The sequence below is a fragment of the Zootoca vivipara genome, chromosome 4 (genome assembly GCF_963506605.1).
Source record: "Zootoca vivipara chromosome 4, rZooViv1.1, whole genome shotgun sequence".
In the NCBI taxonomy this organism is placed as follows: Eukaryota; Metazoa; Chordata; class Lepidosauria; order Squamata; family Lacertidae; genus Zootoca; species Zootoca vivipara.
The window spans coordinates 98,201,454-98,228,721 of NC_083279.1; the positions used below are offsets into that span (position 1 = coordinate 98,201,454).

Sequence of the window (27,268 nt, forward strand, 5' to 3'; positions counted from 1 at the left end):
CCGTATACGGTAGTTAAAGCTATATAGTTAAAGCTATATACGGACCTATACAAAGGTCTGTATAGTTAAAGCTATGGTTTTCCCAGTAGTGATGTATGGAAGTGGGAGCTGGACCATAAAGAAGGCTGATCGCCGAAGAATTGATGCTTTTGAATTATGGTGCTGGAGGAGACTCTTGAGAGTCCCATGGACTGCAAGAACATCAAACCTATCCATTCTGAAGGAAATCAGCCCTGAGTGCTCACTGGAAGGACAGATCCTGAAGCTGAGGCTCCAATACTTTGGCCACCTCATGAGAAGAGAAGAATCCTTGGGAAAGACCCTGATGTTGGGAAAGATGGAGGGCACAAGGAGAAGGGGACGACAGAGGACGAGATGGTTGGACAGTGTTCTCGAAGCTACGAAGATGAGTTTGACCAAACTGTGGGAGGCAGTGCAAGACAGGAGTGCCTGGCGTGCTATGGTCCATGGGGTCACGAAGAGTCGGACACGACTAAACGACTAAACAACAACACCCTAAAAGCATCATACATACATCACAGAAATAGGTGGTCTGTATGGCTTCTCTCCTCTCTGCCAAGATACCTGATAATGTTGTAATGATTGCATCACCTGGGCAGCCTGGCCATTCTTTTGAGATGGTAAATACTTTAGTTCTTGAATCCGAGTCACAGGCCCATCCTATTCATACACCAAATATGCCCTTAAGACAGGATTTGAAGGATTTGTAAGTGAAAAGAGCTATTGGGAAAGCTTTCTCCAATCTTTTCCTTCTGCAGAAGGTTTTTTTTACCTCTGTGCACTAAAATAAGGTGTGATTTTTCTCAGGCAATATTTCCTAAATTTTGAAGGGTGAAGGATTGGTTTTCTGTGGGGTGCGCATCCGCTATGTGTGCGTACCTTAAAAATTCTATAACACTCCAAAAGTGTTGCAATTGCTGTGGGTTTTTGTTGCCTTTAATCATCCTACTGCTGCCCTCTCCTCGCAGGCACTTTGCCAAGGGGCAGGTTTGGTCTGATGTTCACCCCCAGTTCCCAGGCCAAGCGAAATTAGTCACATCTTCACAAGCAAGTCCGTGTGGGACACAAGCACAATTTGGTTTTAAATTGCTTGCAGATGTTTCCAGTTGCATTGTTTTAACATTTTTTTTTAAATATATTTTTATTAGTTTTCCAATTAAAACCAATTATATCACATTCATTATTTCAAATTATACACATATATATCAATCAAACCGAATGTTATGCCAAATCATCTAGAAAATTTTTTTTGGGTTCCCATGCTTCAAGAAATTGGGGATTCCTCGCAACCGTCCACTGCCGTCTTTTTTCTAAAGTTCAAATCGTCTCTCCAAGTTCATAATAATCCAAATCTTTCCCTTACAGTCACATAGATGTTTTCCACTTTCAACCGATTGTTTCCCAGCTGCTGAGATAAATATCAAACAAGGTTTCACAGATGTTCTTTCTCCTGTGTGGGTTAATCAGTCCAGCCTCCCCATAAATCTTCTTAGTCTGGAGCTCCCTGTTGCGTCAACACGAAGCAGCGCCATCTTAAAAAGCTCAAATCACTTTCGTTTTCTCTCATAGCCATGTAGATTAACGATCTTTGTAAAATTTACAGCTTTTCCAGGCAGAAGACCCAAACATCAAACCATAAACTCTTGGTAAATTAATGGATCTCCTTGCCCTATAGCTGAACTTAGCTTCAGGTCGCTGCTCCAAATCAAAGTGCATCACAGCTCATAAATCCTCCGAACGCGTCCAGGCACTCCTTCCGTCCAACTAGGGGGGGGGGCTTTTCTCATCGGCAACTCCACATCTTTAAAAAATATGCTCAGTAACAACAGTTTATAAAGTTCAACTCACACAGTCTTTTGCTTCTCTTTCACTCCAAACAAGCCAGGACATCGCGTCTGGGAAGGTACGAAGTAACTCATATGAAGAAAAATAAAAAAAAACTCACTTCCCTTATCGCTCCGTCCCCATCAATCCTTCTTCCAGATGAAATACAGCCTTTGACTCCTCTCCCTTAGCAGCATAAATTTCTCAGCAGTAAACAGCGCTTCTTCCCCTCCTTCTGAAGTATGTCCATAGATTTAAGCCTAATTATCTTCTTTAACCATGGAAATCCCCGCCATGCAGATTAGCGTCCGGGAGTCCTGGCCCTCGTAAGTGCTTTTCAGCCCAAGCTCCCCCCACTCCATAAACAGTCGGAGTGGGTCTGGGGGCATCGCGGGCCAGCGGCCCCTCTCCGTAACCCCCGGAGAGGGTAGGGGGTTGCCATTTACTCCCCTAGCAACCGCCAAATTCCTTACGAAGGTCAGAGGGATGGAAAACAGGTCCGCCATTCCTGCCGGCGGAAACCGGAACCTCATTGTTTTAACATTTTGATGTTTGCTGCTCTGGGCTCCTTTGGGGAGGACAGGATACAAGTTTAATAAAATTAATCTGTCTCACGCACACTCACACTTACTCTGTGATTATTCATGGTGATTTTGTGGCGTGATTGACTGAAACACAAGCACTAGGACGTGTAATGGAAACTACTTGTGGGCTCCTCAGGATCATCCCAAAATTGCAGCAACTCCCTATTTGAAGGCCAAAATTCGACCATGGAATAATTTTGCCCTTTTTGACTCAGTTCTGTCATCATGAGTTCAAGTCACTGAGCATGTCTGACGGTCAAGCACCAGTCTCTGAATCAAAGTGGGTAACCGCCTCTTGTTCCTGTTCCTGTTTTTATTTTTATTTTTATTTTTATTTTAGGCAGTGCCTATTTCTGGAGTTGTAGGACTCACTCAGAGCTTCCTAGTACTTTGGAGAAATGGGACGAGAGAGATTATCTTTATTAGTACTGTATTGCAATTACAGTACTGGGAATCTCTGGGTTAACTCATCAAACTCATTGTGACTGTGCTTTGCAGGCAAACTGCCCCAGTTCCTGTAACTGATATGCAGGGCCGGCTCTAGGTAAGGTCCCGGTGGCGCGGTGCGCCAGGGCGCCGGGCTGGGAGGCAGTGCGCGGTGCGGTGCGGCGAAGCCGTGTGGAAACCGGGCGGGACGCTGCGAGGGCGGGGGCGCCGGAGCTATCTCCGCGCCTCAGCGCCAGGGCGCCCGACCTGCTCCAGACTGCCCTGCTGGTATGCGTTCTCTTAAGGCTCACTGATGCAGATCAAGACTGAGGGCACCTGGGTGCAAATTCCGCTCTCAGCCATGGAACTCACTGGGCCACCTTGGGACAGCTCCTGTCTCTCAGCTTGGCCTACCTCACAGGGCCATTGTGAGGGTAAAGCTGCTGTTGACTGGAAGAACCACCCATGCCACCCTGAATTCCTTGCAAGAATGGCCAGGCAAAAGTTTAAAAAATAAAATAAACAGGCTTCGAACTGGTGCATTCAGTCGCTCAACCATCTGTCTCGGTAGCCAATGGAGGAGGAGACTTCACCTTTGGGGGTGAAGTCAAACCATTGGGGAGTTACAGCGCCTGCTGTGGCTGTAGAGACAGATGGGGAGAGACATGTTTTGTTGCAGCTGGGGCAGATGAAGGTGTCTGTTTGTGCACTCCTTCCAGCAGCCATGATGAACCTATGCTGAGCTTCCTCAGAGTGTGCTGTCAAGGCTGCATCATGTGCAAGCAACATCTCTCAGATAAGAATCTGCCACACTTTCGTCTGGGCATGGAGATTTGCAGGCTGAGCAGACCCCCCCCCCGTCTCTCCTTGTATGGACGTATACACTCTTATAAGAATTTAAGGTCTCAAATATATAAACCCGCAACCCGCCCTGGGGAACGCCCTCCCACCAGATGTCAAAAAGAAAAACAACTATAGTAGCAGACTTTTAGAGGACATCTGAAGGCAGCCCTGTTTAGGGAAGCTTTTAATCTTTAAGAAATGAGTGTATTCTAATATTTCTGTTGGAAGCCGCCCAGAGGGGCAGGGTATAAATTATTATTATTATTAATAATAATAAAAAATAATTAATTAATTTAATTATTCATAAATTTACAAGGCAAACACACACACACACACACACACACACACACACACATGTTCCCACTGTGTGCGCGGATGTAACACCCTTCCCCCGTAACCACTGAACCAAATTGCATCAAATTAGGACAAAGCGTACCTTGCCCATCAGGGAGGGATCTGGCATAAATTCCCCCCCCCCAAAAGCACACCTTTCATACCTAAAATAATGATTAAACACAATTAAATTAGACATCACCAGCAGAAGCTCTGAAGACTCCAGCAGCATCCAATAGAAAGGCAGATTGTGCGCTGTCACCAGCAAAAGCTCTGAAGGGCGGCGCCAAATAATGATGTCATCAACCGAGCAACTGAAATCACCAAGGCGGCCATTACCAGACAACTCACAGAGTCAGGCCGGGGCCAAGGAATGGAGATACAGGGCGGAGGCCTCGGCTACCATTTAAATACTAGCCCAAGCCCTTCCGGTCTTCTGCCAGCGCCGTCCAGTGGGGTTTGCCTCGAGCTCCGAGGCAACCTGGCGCCGCGAGGGGGGGGGGGGAAAGCCGCAAAAGCAACGCGACTACCCGAAAGAGCCCCATATTGTGCTTTATGGGGACAAAGTGCTCAGCAGCGCCCTAATTCTGACTCCCCTACTTTCTGGTAAGCTCGGTTAAGAGCCCTGTTTAGAGTGGGGTGGTAGTCGAAGGGGCCATTTTGAGCGTCACTGTCACCCTCATGGCAGCGAAGCTCCGTGCCGGCGGTGGAGAGCGGTGGATTCTCCCACAGCAAAAGAAATCAAAATTGGGAAACCGTGAGTAAAAGAATAATAAAAGTCTAAGATCTGATAGAATTGGCCACGGAAGAGGCTTAAAAAGGGAGCCGACCTCTTCCAATTGAGAGACTGTGATACAGTAACCTGATCGCTTGCCGGGAAGGTGAAACGAAGTATCCAATTTATTAACAATTGGACTTAAAAGAAGCCCCCCAGGGAGCCAGATCTAGGTCCCTGGAGGGATCAGCGATTGGACTTTGTGTTGTGGAATTGCTAAAAAGAAGAAGTGGGGGTATGGCTGAAAGAAATTAAAAGGAAAAGATGCCAGCCTGGGTAACAAAATGGAGTACAATGTTTTGGAATAACACTACCACTATTCCCTGTGGTGCAACTTGCTGTTTTCCCATGAGACTGGAATAGATAAGATGGCTCTAGACTCAACATCCGCAAAAGACCAGCTTTGGCAAAAGATTCTTTTAGAACTTTTTGACATTAGAAAGGAACTGAATTTGTATACCAACCAGTTGCGTGAATATAATAAACAATTAAGAGAGGCAAATAGAGAAAACTGCATGGAAAACAGGACTGGAAATGAAGCTGTAAAATTGGATATAGAGGACAAAGAGGAATTACCAACATTGGACATTTCCATGGTGCATGAAGAAGCTGTACAATTTGAAAAGGAGGAGGAAGAAGAATGGCAGAATGCTCCACAAGTGGGAGATGTGGAAGAGAAGGAGGACTGGACGCAAGAATACCTCAAGGACGAACCAGGGTGGGCTTTTGCCCTCCCAGTGAGAGAGGGGGGACAGGGCATGCTCTGGGAAGTTAGAAAGGAAGGTACAGGTGGAGGGGGGAGGAAACAGCAGAAGTGGGGTAAAATTGTCCTGTGGAAATTATGGGGGGAAGCTAAAAGTTGCAAAGGGCCACTTCATTGAGGCTATTGCTGCAGCTAACAGTCAACCTCAGAAAACTCAGACCCTGCATAATTTCAAATTTTGCATGGCTGACATAGACAAAGCATGCAAACAGGTCCTTTAGAAAAAAACCACCTGATTTCCATATACATTGCTATGCAAATCACACGGCTGGTTTGAAGGCCAAAGTTCGACCGTGGAATAATTTTGCCCTTTTTGACTCAAATCTGCCATGAGTTCAAGTCACTGAGCATGTCTGACGGTCAAGCACCTGTCTCTGAATCAAAGTGGGTAACCGCCTCTTGTTCCTGTTCCTGTTTTTTTATTTTATTTTAGGCATAGGTGGCATTTCATCTTCAAAAGGGCTGAAGTGGTGGCTTCATTTACACATCAAACTTTCTTCCTTTAAAAGCAAACATAATTTCCCAGGTGTATTTGTCAAGGCAGTTGCTATCGAGGATGGAGAACGTTAATCCCCCCTCTTGTCTTGGGTAGGTTTCAAGCCAGAGCTGCGGGGGGGGATGAAATAGATTTAATTTGTATCAGAAAATCCCTGATTTTCATGGATGCAGATATTGCCCTGACCATAACTCATCAGAACCATAATTCCCTCAGAAGGTAAAGATCAAATCAAAATAACTCTTGATATTTTTTTTGCGGTTGGTAACTCATTTTGTGATTGTCCAAATCAGAAAACTTTATTGGACATCACATTCGTGGAACGGCATCTAGAGCATTGCCTTACAAGAAAATGTCACATGGCACATGGGATTTTTATCTCGAAAAAACAAACTGGACTCTTGTGTGGCAGTGATGTGCACCTAAATACTGTAAGTTCCTCTCACTGGTTGGTTTGTTTTTTATATAATTTTTATTTGTTTTCCATTTAACATTATACATTCACATCATCGTTATCCACTATACTGCCTTGGCTCTTAGAGCCTATCGACTTCCTTCCCTAACGCCTCATGGCTTTCAAAATTAACCCTTATATCATTGCAATGTATACACTTTCCAATTCTAATTATACTCATTGCAAAATATCTCAAAATTTGAATATAGAAAGATAGAAAGTTTCTCATTACAAGTCTTCAGACAACCCTGCTAGTGATGTGATCTTTCAGATATCGTATGAATTTACTCCAATCATGCTGGTTCCAGATTTTCCCTGCCAGCTTCACCAGTTCTGCAAAGTCTATCATCTTCATCTGCCCCTCTTCTCTTCTGACTGGTTTTGAGAGAAATATGGATGTGATAAGACTTTCTTCCTGGACTTATTTCTATTCAACAATATATGTATTTTCCAGATTAGTCAATTGCCTTGGAGATTATTATTATTATTATTATTATTATTATTATTATTATTATTACCCCACCCATCTGGCTGGGTTTCCCCAGCCACTCTGGGCGGATTCCAAATATTAAATACAATAATTTATTAAAGATTAAAAGCTTCCCTAAACAGGGCTGCCTTCAGATGTCCTCTAAAAGTCTGGTAGTTGTTCTCTTTGACATCTGGTGGGAGGGCATTCCACAGGGCGGGTGCCACTACTAAGAAGGCCCTCTGCCTGGTTCCCTGTAACTTGGCTTCTTGCAGGTAGGTAGCCGTGTTGGTCTGGGTCGAAGTAAAATAAAAAAATTCCTTCAGTAGCACCTTAAAGACCAACTAAGTTTTTATTTTGGTGCATGCACACGAAAGCTCATACCAAAATAAAAACTTAGTTGGTCTTTAAGGTGCTACTGAAGGAATTTTTTAATTTGGCTTCTTGCAGTGAGGGAACCGCCAGAAGGCCCTCGGAGCTGGACCTCAGTGTCCAGGCTGAACAATGGGGGTGGAGATGCTCCTTCAGGTATACTGGACCAGGGCCATTTAGGGCTTTAAAGGTCAGCACCAACACTTTGAATTGTGCTCGAAAAAGTACTGGGAGCCAGTGTACGTCTTTCAAGACCGGTGTTATGTGGTCTCGGCCGCTGCTCGGAATTGTGCTCGGAAACGTACATAGCAGGCACTCATTCCTCTTTGTCTTTGCCTTATTTTGTATTTGTTACATCTATCTATCTATCTATCTATCTATCTATCTATCTATCTATCTATCTATCTATCTATCTATCTGCTGTAATACTGAAAACCTTGATAAAAAAATTATCACAGAAAAATCTTCCTAATGTTTAGTCGGAATCTCCAGGTCCTGCCTTCTGGAGAAGAAGAAAACAAGCTTGCTCCTTCTTCCACAGGGCAGCCCTCGAGACATTTGAAAATGTCTCTCATATCCCTTCTGACGCTTCTTATGCAGGCTAAACACAACCCAATTCCTTCAACCATCAGGCCATTTGCAAAGAAGTTTAAAAGCCCAGGTCCCCATGGCCATCCATGAGGGTTGGGGCCTGGGGGGCTCCCCTTCCTGCCCCTCTCCATTGGGAGAAAGGGATCCACAGCTGGCTTCCATCATTAACTGATTCAAAGCAGGTGGGCAATGGGCGGCAGCATGGCTGTGCTATGAAGTCGTTCTCGCTCCAGGCAAGGGGAGAGCCAGTGACCCGCTGAGATCACCCTGTCTGTTGGCGGCAGCTAGACTATGTTTCCCAGAAGGAGGCGGAGGAGGGAGAGGAAGGATCAGTGGGTGGGTGGGCAGATGGCTGGACAGAGTGCTCCAATGGGCACAATTTGGGCAGAGACATTAAGTACCCAGCAATGTGGACATGTTAAGGCTACAAAGGCAGGCGGTTGGCTGCACATTCCCAGAGGTTAATTATTAAGGAGACAAAAGAAATGAAACCCGCAGTATTGCAACCTCTGCCAACAGCTGCTTTACGCTATAAAGGTTAGGAAGTTGGTATGATTTTTCTTTTTTTTACCCGTTTTAGAATTTTTCCTTTTCCTATGTCTTAAACTCCTGCTTGTTGGCACCTGTCTGTCTTGGGAGACAACGAAGAAATGCGCTTTCAGGGTGTCAAGTCAAATCGTTGGGGAGTTATAGCACCTGCTGTGGCTGTAGAAACCGAAAAGGGAGAGACATGTTTGGTTGCAGCTGGGGCAGATGAAGGTGTCCAGTTTCACGGATGCAGACGCACCACGGCGTTTTGTCTCCCTGTGCTCCTCCCAGGGGTCATTCCTCCTCTGGTCCCTGCTATGGATTCACACCATCTGAATGGCAATGCCCATCAACTTTTTTGGGGGGGGGCGGGGCGGCCCCCTCAAATATTTTATTGGGGGCCCGAAAACCTCTTGGCCCCTAGGAGTCAGTGCAGGGAACTCCAGCTCCAGGTCAGTTGTGGACTGAAGGGCTTCATTTTGGACAAAAGCACTTTCTGCAGTCCGGAGCTCAAGAACGAAACCAACCAGAACTCCAGGCGAGGAGGGCAGTGAGTAAGAAAGGGCTTATCTAAAGAAAACAGAAAGCCTTTGCACCAGAAGCTCACGTGGCGCTAAATCTAGCTCAGAACAAAAGTTGAGAAAAACCCAGCGGTCCTTCCCACCAGACATCACATTCATTCTGAGCTTGTGCGGGTTTTCCCCCTTGCACAACGTAGGGCTGAGATTTTTCGGATTATTAGTTAAATCTGTGTCTTCAGGTGGGTTTCCCATGACTTAGCAATGCCAGCGGAAATGTAAAGCAAAACTGAGAGGGGCAGAAGTGCTGTTGCGCTTCCAGGAAAGGGGGAAGTGTCCAAGTTGGCTTTTGAAGGGTCAGCAATCCACAAAATGTTCTTGGAGTTCCTTGAAAGAACCAACATCAGCTGTGTCTGATCCTTTTTGGACTCACTGGCAAGTCATGGGGGCAGAGAGGCTGGAACGCAGACATGCTGTGCTGATCCCAAAAGCACCACACGGCCTCTACAACCCACCTGCTTCCCCCCCCCAACCTTCCCCCCCAACTCTCCTTTTGAGCAGAGACTTTGAGAAAGGGCAAGCGTTGATGTTACTTCCTGTGAGTCAGGAACCAGATGTATAAAGCTCTTCCTTCTCCCTCGGCCAAGACACCCTCCTTGCGAAGAGGACGAAGAGGATGTCTTCAGCCACAGGTAAGGAGCCAGCCGCCTCCACCGCCTCTGCCAAGGCTTCTGAGCCACACACTCTGCAGCCTCAGTGGCGCCATCTGCACCCACACAGACGTGCCCCTTCAGTGGCATCGCAAAAGAGGGAGGAAGCAGCCGCAGGTCCAAGGGGAACTTTCCCTCTTTCTTGAAGTGTAACTCTGTACACTTCAAGCCAAGGCTGCGCACCTTCAAAGCACAACTTCCCTAAAGAATCCTGGGAACTGTGGTTTGCAAAGGGTGCTGGGAAGTGTAGTTCTCTGAGGGAAACCAAGCCTTGTGAGAAACAGTTGAGGGAGCTGGGGGTGCTGAGCCTGGAATGGAGGGGACTGAGAGGAGGCAGGAGAGCCAACTTCAAATGCCTTCCACGCGGAAGATGGAGCAAGCTAGTTTTCTGCTGCTCCGGAGGGAAGGATCTGAACCAAGGGATCTGAACCAAGGGATCCAAATGGCAAGGAAGGAGATTCCGACTGAGCAGCAGGAAGCAACTTCTGACAGGAAGAGATGTTCAACAGTGGGATCCTTGGGATCAGGGATCCTTGAGCTCTTCATTCCTGCAGACCCTCCAAGTGTCCTTATTTTCCAGGGAAGTCTCTGATTTAGAGAAGCCGTCCCGGTTTCTGATTTGATCCCGGAGTGTCCCTCTTTTTCTTAGGATGTCCCAATTTTCATTGGAGGAATGTTGTGGGGTATGGAGTTATCTGACTCCCGAGCCGTCTGACGGCTATCCTGTATTGTTGTTGTTTAGTCGTTTAGTCGTGTCCAACTCTTCGTGACCCCATGGACCAGAGCACGCCAGGCACTCCTGTCTTCCACTGCCTTCCGCAGTTTGGTCAAACTCATGTTGGTAGCTTCGAGAACACTGTCCAACCATCTCATCCTCTGTCGTCCCCTTCTCCTAGTGCCCTCAATCTATCCCAGCATCAGGGTCTTTTCCAGGGAGTCTTCTCTTCTCATGAGGTGGCCAAAGTATTGGAGCCTCAGCTTCACAATCTGTCCTTCCAGTGAGCACTCAGGGCTGATATATCCTGTATAGGGAAGGGTTTTTAAAAAAAATGTTTTATTGTGTTTTTATATATGTTGGAGGCTGCCCAGAGTGTCTGGGGTAACCAAGTAAGATGTGCGGGGTATGAACAGTAAAACGATCATTATCTATTTTCATCAGGGAAATGTTAGAGGGTATGTTCCTGCATTGCAGGGGGTTGGGCTAGATGACCCTTGGGGTCCCTTACCATTTTCTTCTATTCTCTGGGGGCATTTGTGAATGACCATTTTCAACGTGGTGCAGTAGCAATAAAGATAATAATTTGTCCATTCGTGTTATGCCGGCATTTACTCATTTATTTATTCCTTGCACTTCCACCTTGCCTTTCTGCCGAGGTGCTATACAAAGTTAAAATGCTAAAGCACATCCATGAATGGATGGACAGCGTAAAGCTGGCCTGATGGTGGTTTTGGGGACGGTGTGACGGGGGATACCCTGGGCTCCTCCTGGCCTGACTGCCTCCCTCTGAGGGAGAGGAAGGAATCCCTTGCTGGGAACTAAGCGCCTGGTCACTTTTCACATTTTATTACATCTTAGGACCTCTGGCGCTTATGCTTTGCTTTTGTTTTGCATCTGCCATATGTCACCTTGACACCTTTCTGGTACGAATTATCACTCCCTTTGTATATCTTTGCCAATTTCGCCGGGGTAAGATGCCACCTATATTGCATTTTAAGAATATTTTCTCTTAGGTCATAATTTGGCGTAAATTTACTATCCCTCATCCATAATTTCTCCCACTTTTCTACCATTATAGCCTTCCCTAAATCTTGTCCCCATTTTATCATGGCCTCCTTTGTTAATTCATCTTTTGTTTCCCATTCCAATAATAAATCATATATATATATATATATATATATATATATATATATATATATATATATATATAATATTTGGTATCCCCTCCCAATAATATTCTATCAAATTTGGAAAAAACTGTCTTCAAATCCTGTTACCTTATCTTTCTGAAACCTTTGATTAATTTGAAAATACTGCAGCCATACATTTAAATACCCTTTAATCTCTTTATATTCCTTTAATCTGATATTTCCTTCATCTTTCTCTAATAACATTTTATATGTTGGCCAATTCCCCTCTAAATTTGCAGTGCAGGCAGGCATTTCATTTATTAATTTATTTTATAAAATTTTTATTAAACAAATTTAGCAAAACAAGTTATCAATATAGTCAATTACATTTCCCTCTTTTTTTATTCCCTCCCCTCCCTCCCTCCCTCCCTCTCCCCCCCCCCCAGACTTCCCTCAGCTTCCCTCTCTGATTTGTTAATACATATTATTTTCTTCATGTTATAAATTTGTGAGTGTTTATTCAAAACCTGCCATGGAGTCCAAGTCCTTTTGTTGCCTTTTTAAGTACAGTACTTTGTAAAAAGCTCCCATTCTTCTGCAGGCAGGCATTTCAATTGCCGCAAAGCAGCTGGAGCCTGACTTTTGCTGCTCAGCCCCACCCTGCGCTCAGCCACTGCCATTCGGCAACTGGGTACGGCAGCCGCTAACCGTGGCTAGACCACCTCCTTTCTCTCTTAACCTGTCAAAGCCATCGAAGCCAGTAGCCATTGCACCATCCTGCAGCAGGACGTTCCCAAGGTTCGCGACGTGCGAAGGCGCGATTTGCACCTTGTGAGCTGGGGAGAGGTTCCCTTGGGCTGCAGGGCTCTGGGGACAAGCAATGAGTTGGTGGAGACTCTTGCTGGCTGCATATGCTAACTGTCTCTCCCCCCCACCTACCCCCACTCCCTTTCCAGGTTTCCGCCACCAGGCCCGCTGCCTGCTCTTGGCCCTGATCTGCAGCGGCACCTCCTTCCAAGGTAAGGCAAAGGGGCCAGTGGGAGGAGATAACCCTCTAACAAAACCCCCTCCCTTAAAAAAAACAAAACCCATTGGCCATTTAAAAGTGAGTGGTCAGCAGTCAGGGATCGGCAGCTGCCAGACCTTTCCAGAGGGTCTCCATCCCCTTTGGCAGCATCTCTGTCTGGAAACCCAGCCTTGTGAGGAACGGTTGAAGGAGTTGGGTATGTTTAGCCTGCAGAAGAATGACAGGCGATGCCGTCTTCAAATATCTGAAGGGCTGCCGCAGGGCAGGTGGAGCAAGCCTGTTTTCTGTTGCTCCAGAGGTTGGGACCCGAACCAAGGCATTCAAAGGGCGACCCCGACTTAACACCAGGAATAATTTCCTGGTGGTAAAATCTGTTCGAATGTGGAACGGACTCCCTCGGAAGGTGGTGGACTCTCCTTCACTGGAAAGTTTAAAGCGGAGGTGGTGGATAGGGCATCTGCCAGGGATTCTTTAGCTGAGATTCCTGCCTTGCAGGGGGTTGGACTGGATGACCCATGGGAGCCCCTTCCAACTCTACAATTCTACCCAGAACAAAGAGCCTGTTGGCTCTTTGGCGGGGCTGAGGCAGGGGGCCTAATCCACAGGCTCCAGCCCTACAGTGAGTGGGACACAGGTGTTAAATACAAAGGGGTGTTAAACGCAAAGGGAGAGCCAAGCAGAAGCAGGACCGCAAATCCCTGAGCAGACTGTTCCACAAGTCTTGCCAGCACTTGGGAACCAGATGGTAATAATAATAATAATAATAACAATTATAATTTATTATTTACCCCGCCCATCTGGCCGGGTTCCCCCAGCCACTCTGGGCGGCTTCCAACAGAACACTAAAATACAGAAATCCATCAAACATTAAAAGCTTCCCGAAACAGGGCTGCCTTAAGATGCCTTCTAAAGGTCTGGTAATTGTTGTTCTCTTTGACCTCTAGTGGGAGGGCATTCCACAGGGTGGGTGCCACTACCGAGAAGGCCCTCTGCCTGGTTCCCTGTAACTTGGCTTCTCGAAGCGAGGGAACCGCCAGAAGACCCTTGGCGCTGGACCTCAGTGTCCAGGCAGAACGATGGGGGTGGAGACGCTCCTTCAGGTATACTGGACCGATGCCGTTTAGGGCTTTAAAGGTCAACACCAACACTTTGAATTGTGCTCGGAAACGTACTGGGAGCCAATGTAGGTCTTTCAGGACTGGTGTTATGTGGTCTCAGCGGCCGCTCCCAGTCACCAGTCTAGCTGCCGCATTCTGGGTTAGTTGTAGTTTCCGGGTCACCTTCAAAGGTAGCCCCACGTAGGTAAGGGGCAGTGGTGGTCTGCCAACATACTCAGGAGCCCGTACGATGCCATCAAGGGGTGTGTGGCCTGAATGCCTTTGCGCCTTTCAGAAAGTGCTCTCTTCTTTGCAATACAATAAGCAGGTCAGGTTGTGGCTCTCCATCTGAAACCACACACCAGTCATCTCAGGGGGGGGGGATTAGGAGGTTACCCGTCTGCACCAGCAGAAAAGGCTATCCTAGGGTCCCAGGGTGCCTCCTCTTCATTTCAAGAGTTTTCTCTTTTCAGAATCAGCCGCAAATGTGCAGCCACACATCTCTTCTGACCTTGTCGCACAGAAACCTTCCTGCAGTAAGTAATGCCGTGCACAAACAAGTCAGACCGGTTTGAGAAGGGTGCTGGGGAATCCGGGGGAACTATTATTGGTCCATGGAGAGACGATAACCAATGAAGCCTAGCTTTGGGAACCTTTGCCCCCCCCAGGAACATGAAGGGCCCACCAGGCCTCTCCAAGACCCACCAGGAGCAGCTCGAGTTGTCCTTAGTATAGAGCAGAAGACTTGTCAGGAAGAATCGGTCAGCCTCTCCTTGGAGAACTCCCGATATTTATATGCAGAAGGATTAAAGCCCCTACAGGGAATTATTTCTTTGCACAAGGAATATTGCCTCAAATCCAGCAGGTACCTCTAAGGGTCCCCATTGAAGCTAGATGTTGGAAGACTCAGGAGGGAGAAAAGAAAGGACTTATTTATGAAACACATAGTTAAACTGTGGAACTCCCTGCCACAGGAGGCAGTGATGGCCACCAACCTGAATGGATTTAAAGCGGGATTAGACGAATTCATGGAGGAGGAGAGGGCTATCGATGGCTCCTAGCTAGGCTGGCTTTGCTCTGGCTCCACAGCGGGGGGGGGGGCACCAATGCTTCTGAATCCCAGTTGCTGGAAACTGCAGGAGGGGAGGGGGCTCTTGTGTTCGAATCCTGCTTGTGTGTTTCCCATCGGGGCACCTGGTTGGTCACTGTGAGAAGAGGATGCTGGACTGGATGGGCCATTGGCCTGATCCAGCACCCTCTTATATATTTGCCCACACCCGGACAGCCATTAGGAACTTTGAATTCCAGGTGGCGGGGGAAGCTGGGAGGGTCTGCTAGCCCCCTCCCAAAATTTAAAGGAGACTCGTGGTACCTTAAAGACTGATAATTTTGAGGCAAGCAGGTGGGTTGCCTGAATGGGGCAGTCTTTTACCATGCAGCCTGAGGTTATAAAGCACATTTAAAGCCTTCAGATTGGAAGGTGTGGAGAACAGTCATTTGGGGGGGCGGAAGAGACTTGGAGCGCTCACTCCCAGTGTTCTCCCTGCAAGGCATTTATTGAAACCAGCAGGACCCCCACCCCCACCAAGAGGGCTTCTGTCTGGCTGGCACATGCACACACCCACCCACCCCCCTTTGCTTTCTCAATGCCCATTCAAGATTGCCCAGATCCCCACAGGTGTGCAGTCTACCCTCTGCACCCCAGTAATTTCATGCGCCATAATAATAATAATAATAATAATAATAATAATAATAATAATAATAATAATAATTTTATTATTTATACCCCGTCCATCTGGCTGGGTTTCCCCAGCCACTCTGGGCGGCTTCCAACAGAAAAATAAAACAGGGATGCCTTCAGATGTCTTCTAAAAATCTGGTAGTTGTTTTTCTCTTTGACATCTGATGGGAGGGCGTTCCACAGGGCAGGCGCCACCACCGAGAAGGCCCTCTGCCTAGTTCCCTGCAACTTGGCTTCTCGCAATGAGGGAACCGCCAGAAGGCCCTCTGTGCTGGACCTCAGTGTCCGGGCAGAATGATGGAGGTGGAGACGCTCCTTCAGGTATACTGGACCGAGGCCATTTAGGGCTTTAAAGGTCAGCACCAACACTTTGAATTGTGCTCGGAAACGTACTGGGAGCCAATGTAGATCTTTCAAGACCGGTGTTATGTGGTCTCGGCGGCTGCTCCCAGTCACCAGTCTAGCTGCCGCATTCTGGATTAGTTGTAGTTTCCAGGTCACCTTCAAAGGTAGCCCCACATAGAGCAGATTGCAGTAGTCCAAGCGGGAGATAACTAGAGCATGCACCACTCTGGCGAGACAGTCTGCAGGCAGGTAGGGTCTCAGCCTGCGTACCAGATGGAGCTGATAGACAGCTGCCCTGGACACAGAATTGACCTGCGCCTCCATGGACAGCTGCGAGTCCAAAATGACTCCCAGGCTGCACACCTGGTCCTTCAGGGGCACAGTTACCCCATTCAGGACCAGGGAGTCCTCCACACCTGCTCGCCTCCTGTCCCCCACAAACAGTACATCTGTCTTGTCAGGATTCAACCTCAATCTGAAGCGGCTTAGTCCTGCTGGCCACATGACCCAGAAGCTGTACGCCGGCTCCCTCGGCCAGTAAAGCGAGATGAGCGCCGCAAGCCCAGAGTTGTCAGCGACTGGACCCTAATTCAACCTCAATCTGTTAGCCGCCATCCATCCTCCAACCGCCTGGTCCCCCAGAGCCACTCCTTCCAAAGGGGAGGGGGCTGTTTGGCCTTCCTTTTGGGCCCTGTCAGGTGATTCCGTGTGATCTCTCCTCCTGCTCAGGTAAACAGATCCGCATTCCATGCGAAGGCTACACAGATTACGAAGACAGCGGCATCATGTACTGGCTGGCCAATGGCCAGTTTGTGTCGGAATTGTACCCACGTGGCGAAGTGAGCGAGGGGCGCACCGAGTGAGTAAACCCTGCAGCTTCCAGGGGACCCGGCAGTCGGTCCGTTTCCCCGCAGAGGGTTGGGCTAGATGGGCCTTGGGATTCCACCCCCCCCCCGCAAAACCCTGCAGTTCTACGGTTCTGAAAGTGTCAGAGCACCTGCCTTGCATGCAGAATGTGCCAGGTTCAGTCCCCAGTGGCAGCGCCTCCAGGGAGGGCTGGAAACACTTCTGACCCCGCGGAGAGCGCCTGCTGCTGGTCGGGGAGGGGCAACGCTGAGCTCGATGGAGCAGCCACCTGACTCCCCCCGAAGGCAGCCTCCCATGGACAGAAAGCAGGGGAAATGGAGGAGAGGCTTTGCTTGGGGTCCAGCCTTTCCAGGTGACATCTGCAGCAGCCTGCAGCTTTCGGAGGACCTGCCCCTGCTGTTACACCTGGCCACGTTCAAGGTGGTCCAATTATCAACGGCTACCCAGCCACAATGGCTATTGCTCTGTCTCCACGGCCGGAGGCAGCAATGCTTCTGGGCGCCAGTTGCTGGAAACCACGGAGGGGAGAGTGGATCTTGGGCTCGGATCCTAGAATCATAGAGTTGGAAGAGACCACAAGGGTCATCCAGTCCAACCCCCTGCCAAGCAGGAAACACCATCAAAGCATTCTTGACATATGCCTGTCAAGCCTCTGCTTAAAGACCTCCAAAGAAGGAGACTCCACCACACTCCTTGGTAGCAAACTCCACTGCAGAACAGCTCTTACTGTCAGGAAGTTCTTCCTAATGTTTAGGTGGAATATTCTTTCTCTTAAGGCATCGTTTCCAGGCCTTTGACCATCCTGCTTGCTGGCTTTCCCATGGACAACTGCTCAGCCACTTTTGAGATCAAAGGGTTGGGCTGGGTGGCCCAATGGCCTCACCCTGAAGACTCTCCTTATGCTCTTAGGTGTATGCGAAGCCCATAACTACTTGGGACCAGTTTACTTGCAAGATCACCTTACCCCACACAGAATCAGAGAGTTGGAAGGGACCCCCGAGGGACATCTAGTCCAACCCCCGGCCATGCAGGAATCTCAACTAAAGCATCCAGGTGCCCACTCGACCGCGTCAATCTGTGGAACTGGCAGTGTTACAGATGTACATTATACCTGTTCTGCATTTGTAAGAAATCAATCTTTTAGTGTGCTAGTACTTGCACTCTGGAACTTCCTGCCTATCGATGCCAGTCAGAGATGTGCTGTTTTGGGCCTCTGCAGAAAACATTTTTGTATAGAGAGGCCCACCCAGAATGTTTAGAATGCCCATGTGTTTTTTAGGTCAATGCTGGCTTTAAACTTTTCCGAACAATTTAAATAGTTTTTGCTAATAATCCCACCGTGTTGCTCTTTTTGTCAGCCTTTTGAGGCTTTTCCAGAACCAAGCAGTGTATACATTTTATGCAACCAACACTAAATAAAGGCACACACTTTCCCCAACTTGTTCTCTCCCAAGGTCCACTGTCTCCCTTCCAACTTATTTTCTTCCTTCTTTCTCTTCCCCACCCCAGGGAGAAAGCCAAGGGCGTCGGCCTGTCCCTGAAACGGGAGCTGATCATCAACAACTTCACAAAGAAGATACAGAACACAAGGTTTGAATGCGTCATCCTCGATCCGGCAGGCGCAGCGCGAAAGGCCGTCAACTGGAAGCCGACACCACGTTTCAGGAATCAGCGTGGCAAAGTCCCAGAGCAGATCAACAGCGGCAGCACCTAAGGACTTTTGAGCAAGAGCTTCGGAGGTAAACAGGCAGCTCCCCTAAACTCTCTGCACCTTCCAATTGCTCGTGTGCAAGAATTGTGAGTGCAAGGCCCTGCCTAGAAGAGGAAGGGCTGGACCTGTGAAACACCACATTTCTCTCCAAGCAGAAGATCCTTGTTGGAGCAAGGAGCATGCACTATGCAAGTGTTTGCTGAACACTCACAGCAACGCTGCCCCCCCAGGCTTTCCAGCTGTAAAGGTCTTTAAGCAGATGGCCACCAGTCAGGGACACTTTAACTGCAATTCTTGCATTGCTGGGGCTAAGACTAGGTGGCCCCTGGCAGACCCTTCCCGTTCTACAATTCTACGATTCTAAATGCAAAACAGGTACTGTCAGCTCATTAAGGTGGCAACTTAGGGTCCCCCTTCGCACTGTGACTCGATAATGACAAGGCCCCACATTTGTGCCTGTTTGCAGGAGATTCTGAGAGAGATGCTCTCCAGCAAAGAGGCAGCAGCAATTGTTGGCAGTCCCAGGTGGAGTAGCAGGACTTTCTCCGACAGGATATGTGCCAGTTACGCCAGCACTGAGTTGGTCTTGCACTCCTCTGATGCTCTGCATTGTACTGACACAAGCCTACGGCCTGACATTGTGGCCTCATTATTCCCCCCCCCCCAAATACACCACTTGTTAAAAAAATACCCACAAAGTGGTTTGCATGCCTCTGTGTACCATATGTATGAGTTGTAGTGTTGGAAGGCACCCAATGGGTCATTTAAGCCCTTGCAAGCTATTTTTCTTCCTTTATGTATACAGTGGTACCTTGGTTCCCAAACAGCTTGGCTCCCGAACAAATCGGCTCCCGAACGCCGCAAACTAGGAAGTGAGTGTCTGCTAACTTTTTTCCAGAATCCAAACGTCCGACAAGGCTTCCAATTGAGTGCCAGCAGCTCCAGCAGCCAATCCAGCAGCACAAAAGTGGTGCCTTGCTTTTCGAACCGTTTCATGAGTCGAACCGACTCCCGGAACAGATTAAGTCTGAGAACCAAGATACCACTGTACAGCGGTATAATAGCCAGGCTTCCCCAACCTGGCGCCCTCCAGATGTTTTGAATGACAACTCCCATCAGCCCCATGTTGGGGAAAAGCTTGGCTCAGGCCTGTGGCATCTTGCGCTACATATAGTAGGTGCTCTGAAAACCAACCCTCTTTCTGTATTTCGCGGTTCTGCAGGGACACAAGATGCAGGAGGGCAGCGGTGCAGCCGAGGGATGGGAGAAGAGCGGGCGTCGTGGCTGCTGGGAAACCAACTTCCGGTTGCTTCTGCTCTCCGTTGGGTCACGCAGTCTCTCTCTGCTCCAGGCAGGACCCCCTCTGCCAGCTCCAGCCACCCACTCCAGAGGAAGGAGACCTCTCCTCAAGGAAGGAGGAAAACAAATGGGACATTGAGGGCGTGGGAAAGGTAGCAAAATGCCATTCCTTCTTGGAGGATTTTCAACCTCACCCATATAGCTCCAAGCAATATGTAGAACTGTGTTAAATAAAAGCTAGAGGTATCCTCTTGATGTTCCAGCTTGAACAAGTGGACGGCTGCCACTGGTTTTTCCTGCTGCCTTCGTCATCTTGCCTCCACTCCCAGCAGCAGCCTGAAATACGACGCGTTTAAGTAGATTCGCATCCCAAGCTCCTTCCCCGGTGGAGGATGTGCTCTGTCAATGAGCCAAGGTCCTCTTTGGACAGCAGATATGCACGGGCTTAATTCGTATGTGAAATGCTGTTCGCATTGGCTTCCAGTTTGGGGGCTGGGCCCATCACACAGGGCTAGTTTGATCTTAGAAAGATGTAAGAGTCAGGGACAAGGGAGCCCCATGTTCTCCCTTGCACCAAGACCCTCCTGCAAAACTGGGCAGCTTGCAAAGGTGGGCAGCGCCTTCCCTGGAAAGAGGGCCCTGCCTTTGGGCCACAAAACGAACAGGTGGTGGTAGGTGTACCTGTCTCAGGTGTTTGTGAAGATCTGGGTCTATTTCAGCCTGACTTCAGGGTGGGAACTGGCCTGCTACCCTGCCGGGAAACCTGAATGAGGCAAGGAATGGAGAGAATGCAACCCTCTTGGCTCTCGACAACTTTAAGAGGCCACAAAATCCTCCTGGGCTACTCGTGTGGGGCGGGGTGGCAGGAGGCTCTGGCCCACTGTCAGGGGTCAGGCAGGCCCCAGGTGGTGGTGGCAGAGGCAGCTCTGTTATTGCGGGGGGGACGACTGTGCTGTAGGGACTTGCTGAGTACCATCCTGGCATCCTGGCTCAAGGGTGAATTAACAGAAACTTAACCTTGAGAAGTGACCCTGTCAGTGGGTGGGTCTACTCATCTGGAGAGACGAGGTGTACTTTTCTCTTGATAAAAACATACAGAGTCCTGAGGGATCAGGCCAGGGATCCATCCTCCCATGTCCCTCCGGGGGGCCAACAAAAGCCGCCTAGGAAAGCAATAGGACCTTCACCCTTTTGGGGCCTTTTGTATCCCACCATTTGACCGTCAGGCAGTGATTGAGAACATTACAGGAAGTTGGGCTAGATGCCCCTTTCCAACTCTACAATTCTATTTTAAAATGTACCTAAAGCTGACTGGCACACACAGCATCCCACTGCCCTCACTATGCAGCCGCCACCAACTGCAGCCCTTCTCAGCGCACCTTGTTACTCAGTTGAAAATCAGTCCATGCCATTATCCACCACGCTCCAAGTATCTTTCCCCCCCATGTGGCTGCTGCCCCAGTGAATGGTCAGGGCCACTCCTATGGCAGCCTGGACAGCACTTTCCTGGGGGAGGCAGCGCTATTTTAATGCCCCAGAAGGAAGGGGCTGTTCTGCGTCAGGCGTGGGTAGGTTTGGAACAGGACTTGCTCAACAGGGACACGGGCTGACTCTGTCCTGTGCCAAAGTTTTCAATAAAAGCCATCTTTAAAAGGATTGGGGGGAATGGATCTTTGTGGAAACTCAAAAGCGTTGAGAGAAAATGCACTTTGTCCAAAAAGCTCAGAGGCAGCTCCTCGTACCTCTCAGCCCTAACGCCCTCATCTTAGACCGAAAGCTGCTTTCTGGGCTGTGCCCTGCCTCTGGTACACTCAAAGCAGGAGGAAACACCACCAAGCCACTGTTTTTTTGGGAGAAAAATACCATTTATTTACAAGTAGAAACATTTTTTAAAATGACACATTTGATTGCTAAGTTCTCTACAAAGGCGAGTATTAGAGGGCTGCGAGTGGTGGCGGTGGGGGCACCCTCAGGCAGTGTCCCTCCCCAGTCCAGGAAACAGCTCACCAGGGAGATCCAGCGGGGCTCTCCTGAGGGCCAGGCCCTGCTGTGGGACGCTTGCCCACGGAAGGGATCCAAAGCAGGGGCCTTTGCACAGCTCCTGTGCACTCTGATGGAGCATCTGCAGGAAAAGGTCCGGCCGGATTGTGCCCCCCAAGATCCATGCGTGGGCACTGGCCCCACGGCTGCCCCTGCACAGCCACGCATCCCTCCGCCCCCTTCTCAGGAGGGACACTGCAGTGAGGCCTCCCCCCTGCCCCACTCCATGCCAGTGCCTACAGAGTACAATACAAAGCAACACAGCTAAGTAAAGCCTGTGGAATAAGGGGAGGGAGAGAATGCACAGCCTGTACATAATGGAGCTTTCTCCTCCTCCTCCTCCTGCCCAGCCACCAGCAAGGGGCCCTTCAGACAGCTGGCGCTCCCACCTCCTCCCGGGAATGATTCCTCCAGTCGCCAGGCTCAAGAGATTATTTTTTTTAACACCCCTCTTGCACAAAAGCCACCCCAGCTCCCAAATGGTGGCTCACATCACCAGGAAGCAGGCACATGACTCTATGACAACCAGGGCAAAGTTTTGCAGAGGAGAGAAATGTGTTTCCCCCCACAGCTTCTGGTAATGAGTAAGCAACTAGTCTTCAATGTTTGACAGAAGCTTCCCACCCCAATTCTCTAGTCTGCTGGCCCTTGCTTTACAATTGGTTGTTTTTAAAAAAGAACCAAGGTTGGGAAGAGGGTCGCCTTGCCACAAAACATCTCCAACTTTGGTGCCTTGGCCATTTACTGCGCCAATGAGGCAAGCAGAGAGCCCTTCCTTACTCGGCGTGAAAGGGAGGGAGCGTTTACTAGGGGGACCTAGCTCCTCAATAGGAGGTGTGCCACTCTGGGTGCTTAAGGAGGGGGTGTTGCATTGGCAAAGGTGGTAAACATTATGACACTGCCTCCCTGGGAGCGTAAAATACTGCCAGCCTAGTCCTCCTTTGCCAAGCACTCCCGATTCCTGCCTGATGGAACAGTGGCTGGTATTAAGAGCCAGTCCCTGGAATGGTTTGGAGGTTGTCCCATCGCCCTCAACACGCACACACGGCTGCCATCACCACAGAGGGGAAAGCCACCCTCCCCATCTCTCAGCCAAGGAGGCTCACCACCCACCATCACGTGGAAAACGGGGCGGGGTGAAGAGTCCGTGCACCAGTTGGCATCCTGGCCAGAAGGCTGGGGTCTCAGGCCATGTCAGAGCTGGGAGGGAATACGAGGAGGGGGAGGAAGGCTGCCGGCGGCTCAGCTGGTAGCAGAGACTGAGGGGCCTTGGCACCTGGCTCCCTTCCTTCTGGGGAGATGCGGCAGGCGGGGGAGTTTTCAGCCAGGAAAAATGGCGTTAGAACTTGGTGTTCCTCGTGGACCTGGAGTTTGCCTGCAGGAAGGGGAAAAGAAGACAGGAGTTGGGTGGGCTCAATGGCAGAAGCTCAAAAGGCAGAAGGATCTAACTGGGACCACCACGCCCACCCCACTGTTTCTGCAATCCTCTGGGTTGTTCTCCTGTACAAGCCTCCACCGAATGAAGGGCAGCTGCGGCCAGAGCTCTCCTGCATCTCCACTGCTCTCCTGCTGGTTCGAGCCACGCTTGTGCCCCATGGGAACGATCCTCCTCCTAGTGTGTCACCTTAAGGGCACCAAAGTCTGCTGCCTGAGGAAGCTGCCTTGCTTTGACATGCCTCTTAATCGGAAGCCCAGAGAGGAGGACAGCTTCGTTCCCCCACTCTGCCCCTCAGATTTGATAAACCCAAGATGAACTCCACAGTCTTATGAGAACGACGAGAGTGGCTCTCGTCACTCTTCTGCACGGCAGCAGATCAGGAAGAAGACAGCAGGTGAAGCCGGTCCCCTGGGCAAGGGCAGAGTCCCACACCCAAGACAGGTGCTGCAAAACCCAGAAACCACACACCACCAGTGGGAGGGGAGGGGATAGCAGCCCAAAGGGAGGCCCGTGCTGCCCCTGGTGTGACCCAGCCAGAAGAGCTTCCATACAGGCCTGCTTGCACTGCACAAGGGGAGGCTGGCCTGCTCCGGCAGCCCATGAGACCTGAAGGAGCAAAAGGATGGGGAGTCATGCCTGGCACATGGGGGTGCCCGACCCTATGACTGAGCAATGCACCCAGCCCTTGCTCGACTCCCACAGGCATCTGGTCAGCCTGTGAGAAGAGGATGATGAACTAGATGGGCCATTGGCCGGATCCAGCAGCCTCTTCTGGTCTTCTTTTGCTGGCAAACCGCCTTCTGTGCTCCAAGGAGTCCCAGACTCATGGCTTTTTCCAGCCCTCATCTCTCTCTATTAGCTCCACCAGACTCTATATCTAAATACTGTACACTAAATGCAGACTCACATTCCAGGCAGAACCTCCCTCCCGCCCATGTTTGCTCCAAGGGGATGCTGGGAGTGAGAGACTCGTGGGGACTCTCAAGGGGAGGCCCCTCCTTCCTCCTACCTTGCCCTTAGGTGATGATGTTGCCCTCGGGGATCTCCGGCTGCTGCTCCGAGGTGAGTTTTTGGGAGTCACTTTGCGGTTGGGCCCCCGGCGCAGGAGGCTGTTGCCCAGCTTCTTCGGAGTGTTCAGAATGCTGAAGGCCATCGACTGGCGCCTGTTGGGCTGCAGGGAAAGAGGGAGGAGTCAGGAGAATCGGAGGCCTCAGCAGCTCTTCTGTGCTCTCTCATCCCCACAAGGGAACTCAAGAGAAGAGTTAGCATCCCTTGACATACCCCCTCCTCCACCCCAGTTATTAAAATCACTGCAGAAAAGCACCAGGCCCACGTCTGAAGTTAGGGAGAGATTGAGTTTGTGTGTGTGGTAGTCTGGTGTTTGTGTATAGATAGGCAGAAAGGAGAGATCATACTTTGGAGAACCATAGAACTGTAAAGCTGGAAGGGACCCCAAGCTCCTGCAACACAGGAATAATAGCTAAAGAATCCCTGACAGGTGGTCATCCAACCTTTGTTTAAAAACTTCCCTGCCTCTGCTTCAGCAATGCCACAGCCTCAGAGGCTCCCTGCACCCTGCTCTGTCAGCCCGATGGAAGAGTAAGAAGCTCTGAGGCTTCCTTACCTGCTTGTTGGCTGCCTGGGCTTTGTCCTTCTTGCTTCCCGCATGGGTGCTGCGCTTGTGCTCCTCGCTCCGCAGTTTGGGAGTCTGGGGTCGTGGGAAGCAGGTGGCAGATTTCTTGGACTGAACGGAGAAAAGGGGTGTGTGGAGGAGAGATTAGTTGGGGTCTGATGCTTCTGAGCAAGACAATGGTGCCTTTCATCTCCCTGCCAAGGTGGGGAGCTGAGAAATGGGGGAGCAGGAGATGTCGCTGGACTGCAACTCCCAGCGACCACAGCCAGCCACACCCAACGCTCAGGGATGATGGGAGCTGCAATCCCAGAGGGACTGAAGGGTCCCTGGTCCCCACCAGCACCTGCCCTAGAAGACACAGGCAAACTTGCCCCATTACACCCTGGGCCTACCCAATACTCCCGTAATAACCCTCCCCCATCCAGCTTGTTCAGGCCACTGCCGCTCACCTCTGGGGTCCCTGCAGCCTGGTGGGGTTCATCTGAAATGCGCTTCCTCTGCTGCCGAGTGGCAATGCCCCCCGCGGCCGCCGCGGAGCTCAGGGTGCTGCGGCGGGTGGCAGGGCCCTCGGAAACCTGGGAGGGCAGCATGCTGGCACGCCGGAGGGTCTCTCTGGGGTCCCCCGTCTTCATATCCTCGTCTGTGATGGTGGCCAGTGACAGGGTTGGCTGACAGGTGGGGAAGAGGAGCACTGACTAAGATTTACATGCACAAACACACGAGGGACTGGCACCCCTGCTTGCTCCGCTCACCATCCCTGTCTATGCACCCCTTTTACACTCTTCCCAAACCCCTCCCCTCCTTACCCATATATTCACATACATATGCACTAGCCCTCAAAGGGCCATGATTGTGTTTTTTTGGGGGGGGGGTGTCCAACCCACTAACTTGATCTGCATTGCAGAATCCCATTTTCCGTTCACAGAATTCTCCAGGCGCGGACTAAACCAGCAGCAGGAGCAGGCATCGCATCCTTGGCCTTGAAAACATTATTGCTAGCTGCCGTGGGAGTCAGGACTAGCTGGCCCCTTGGCGACACTCACCCGAGACTCCAGGGGGTAGCAGGTCTTCAGGTGAGGTGGGCAGATCCTGTTGCGCTGCTGGAGCTCAGCAATGCGGGTCCACTCGTCAAGCGCTTCCGGCTCCTCCTGGCAGCTGCCCGCATAGAAGCTGCTGCGCCCTGAAAATGGGGGGGGGGGGAGAGACAAGGGAGGGTGTCAGCTGCTCACTTCCCAGGTTGCATCACCAGCCACACGGAAGGGAGGCGCCCCAAGTGGCTCTCCGCAAGATAATCGACAACAGTGATTCCAATCAAAGAGATTCCTCTGCCCCCACCCACTTCATGGGGACGAAGAGGAAAGAGGGCAAAACAGAGCACCCCATGCGTAGTTAATTGAGCCAGCCTTTCCCAACTGCACAAGGACCTTCAGAATAACCCTGCTGGAACATGCAACTGGCATTCGGGAGCCTTGCTTCCCCTAATTGTGGAGGCAGAGCAGGGCCACTGACAACCCTTCTCCCCCGCGAATGTGTCCAATCTTATTTGAAAGTCGTCCATGTGGTTAGCTCTCACTGCCTCCTGCAGAAGGGAGTTCCACAGATTAATTATGCACTGTGTGAAGAAGCCCTTCCTTTTATCCATCCTGGCTCTCCCGTGTCCCACCTCTGCTGGCTGTTCTATGCATGGCCATTCCAGGCCTTGCGAGGGCTTCTACGAGATGCCTTTTAGAAGGGAGGAGCCAAGCAGTGCCACCTTCACAGTCATGCCATCACCGGCCACAAACAGTCAGAGAGCAGGCAGTCTGCCATCAGGCTCCGGGGGAGGAAGTCTCACACCAAGGAGCAAAGCAGCAAGGGAAAGCAAGCCAAGGAATGCCCAAGGAGACAGGTCATCACACAGCTCTCCTGACACACATCTGGACATCTTTTAAAATCTTTTACGTTTTATTATGTTTTTATATTTGTGGGAAGCTGCCTAGAGTAGGTGGGTATAAATAATAAAACTACCGTACTACTACTGCTACTGTTGCTACTACTACTACCACCATCAGCCTGTCACTGACTGTCAGGCATGGTGGACTAATGGTGGCGGGCAGGGAGAATAAATGTAGCCAGCAGGAAAACCTTCTGAAGGCAGCCCTGTTTAGGGAAGTTTTCTTTAATGACTGTTTTAATATATTTTTAAACTCCTGTTGGAAACCCAGAGTGGCTGGGGAGACTCAGCCAGATGGGCAGGGTATAAGTAATAAATTATTATTCTTATGTTATTCTGAGGGCAAGAGCTGTCTGTCCATGGAACAGACCCCTTCAGAAGGTGGTGGGCTCTCCTTGTTGGAGGCTCATGAACGGAGGTGGGAGGGGCACCAGTCAGGGACTCTTTAGCTGTGATTCCTGCTGTGCAGGGGGTGGACTAGAAGACCCTTGGGGTTCCCTTCAAGCATATTCTCGGATTCTGTGTAGATCACTGAGCTCACTGGACTCCTCTGAGATTCACCAGAGCAATGGCTGTACTCTG

General features: G+C 50.0%; 2 protein-coding genes across 14 annotated transcripts in view; one reads left to right on the top strand and one right to left on the bottom strand.

Moving 5' to 3' along the window:
• The first annotated feature begins 7,399 nt into the window (after positions 1–7,399).
• On the top strand, positions 7,400–20,018 carry IL18BP (interleukin 18 binding protein). 2 transcript variants are annotated; one of them, XM_035115360.2, is made up of 6 exons: positions 7,400–9,689; positions 12,512–12,574; positions 14,153–14,215; positions 16,495–16,624; positions 18,142–18,371; positions 19,566–20,018. In XM_035115360.2, exons 1-5 carry the CDS (start codon positions 9,674–9,676, stop codon positions 18,344–18,346), a joined length of 477 nt encoding a protein of 158 aa, XP_034971251.1. In that variant the 5' UTR covers positions 7,400–9,673; the 3' UTR covers positions 18,347–18,371; positions 19,566–20,018. The 2 variants fall into 2 exon arrangements, with proteins under 2 accessions (XP_034971251.1, XP_060129957.1); XM_060273974.1 differs by lacking the exon at positions 7,400–9,689 and having other exon boundaries at positions 12,365–12,574.
• A 2,338-nt stretch (positions 20,019–22,356) lies between these two features.
• Positions 22,357–27,268, bottom strand: part of NUMA1 (nuclear mitotic apparatus protein 1) — a 77,512-nt gene continuing 72,600 nt past the window's right edge. For all 12 annotated transcript variants that reach the window (XM_060273971.1, XM_060273970.1, XM_060273965.1 and 9 more), the window contains 5 exons: positions 25,797–25,933; positions 25,203–25,421; positions 24,745–24,864; positions 24,130–24,291; positions 22,357–23,057 (listed from right to left, as the gene is read on the bottom strand). In XM_060273971.1, coding sequence (XP_060129954.1) covers positions 23,022–23,057; positions 24,130–24,291; positions 24,745–24,864; positions 25,203–25,421; positions 25,797–25,933 — 674 coding nt within the window. In that variant the 3' untranslated portion in view covers positions 22,357–23,021. The remainder of the gene's footprint in view (positions 23,058–24,129; positions 24,292–24,744; positions 24,865–25,202; positions 25,422–25,796; positions 25,934–27,268) is intronic.

Bases quoted from the DNA above. Each gene is read 5' to 3' on its own strand.
- IL18BP (XM_060273974.1), top strand. From the start codon at position 12,436: ATGAGTTGGTGGAGACTCTTGCTGGCTGCATATGCTAACTGTCTCTCC. The intron at 12,575-14,152 runs GTAAGGCAAAGG...TTCTCTTTTCAG, and splicing joins CAGCGGCACCTCCTTCCAAG to AATCAGCCGCAAATGTGCAG. The intron at 14,216-16,494 runs GTAAGTAATGCC...CCTCCTGCTCAG, and splicing joins CGCACAGAAACCTTCCTGCA to GTAAACAGATCCGCATTCCA.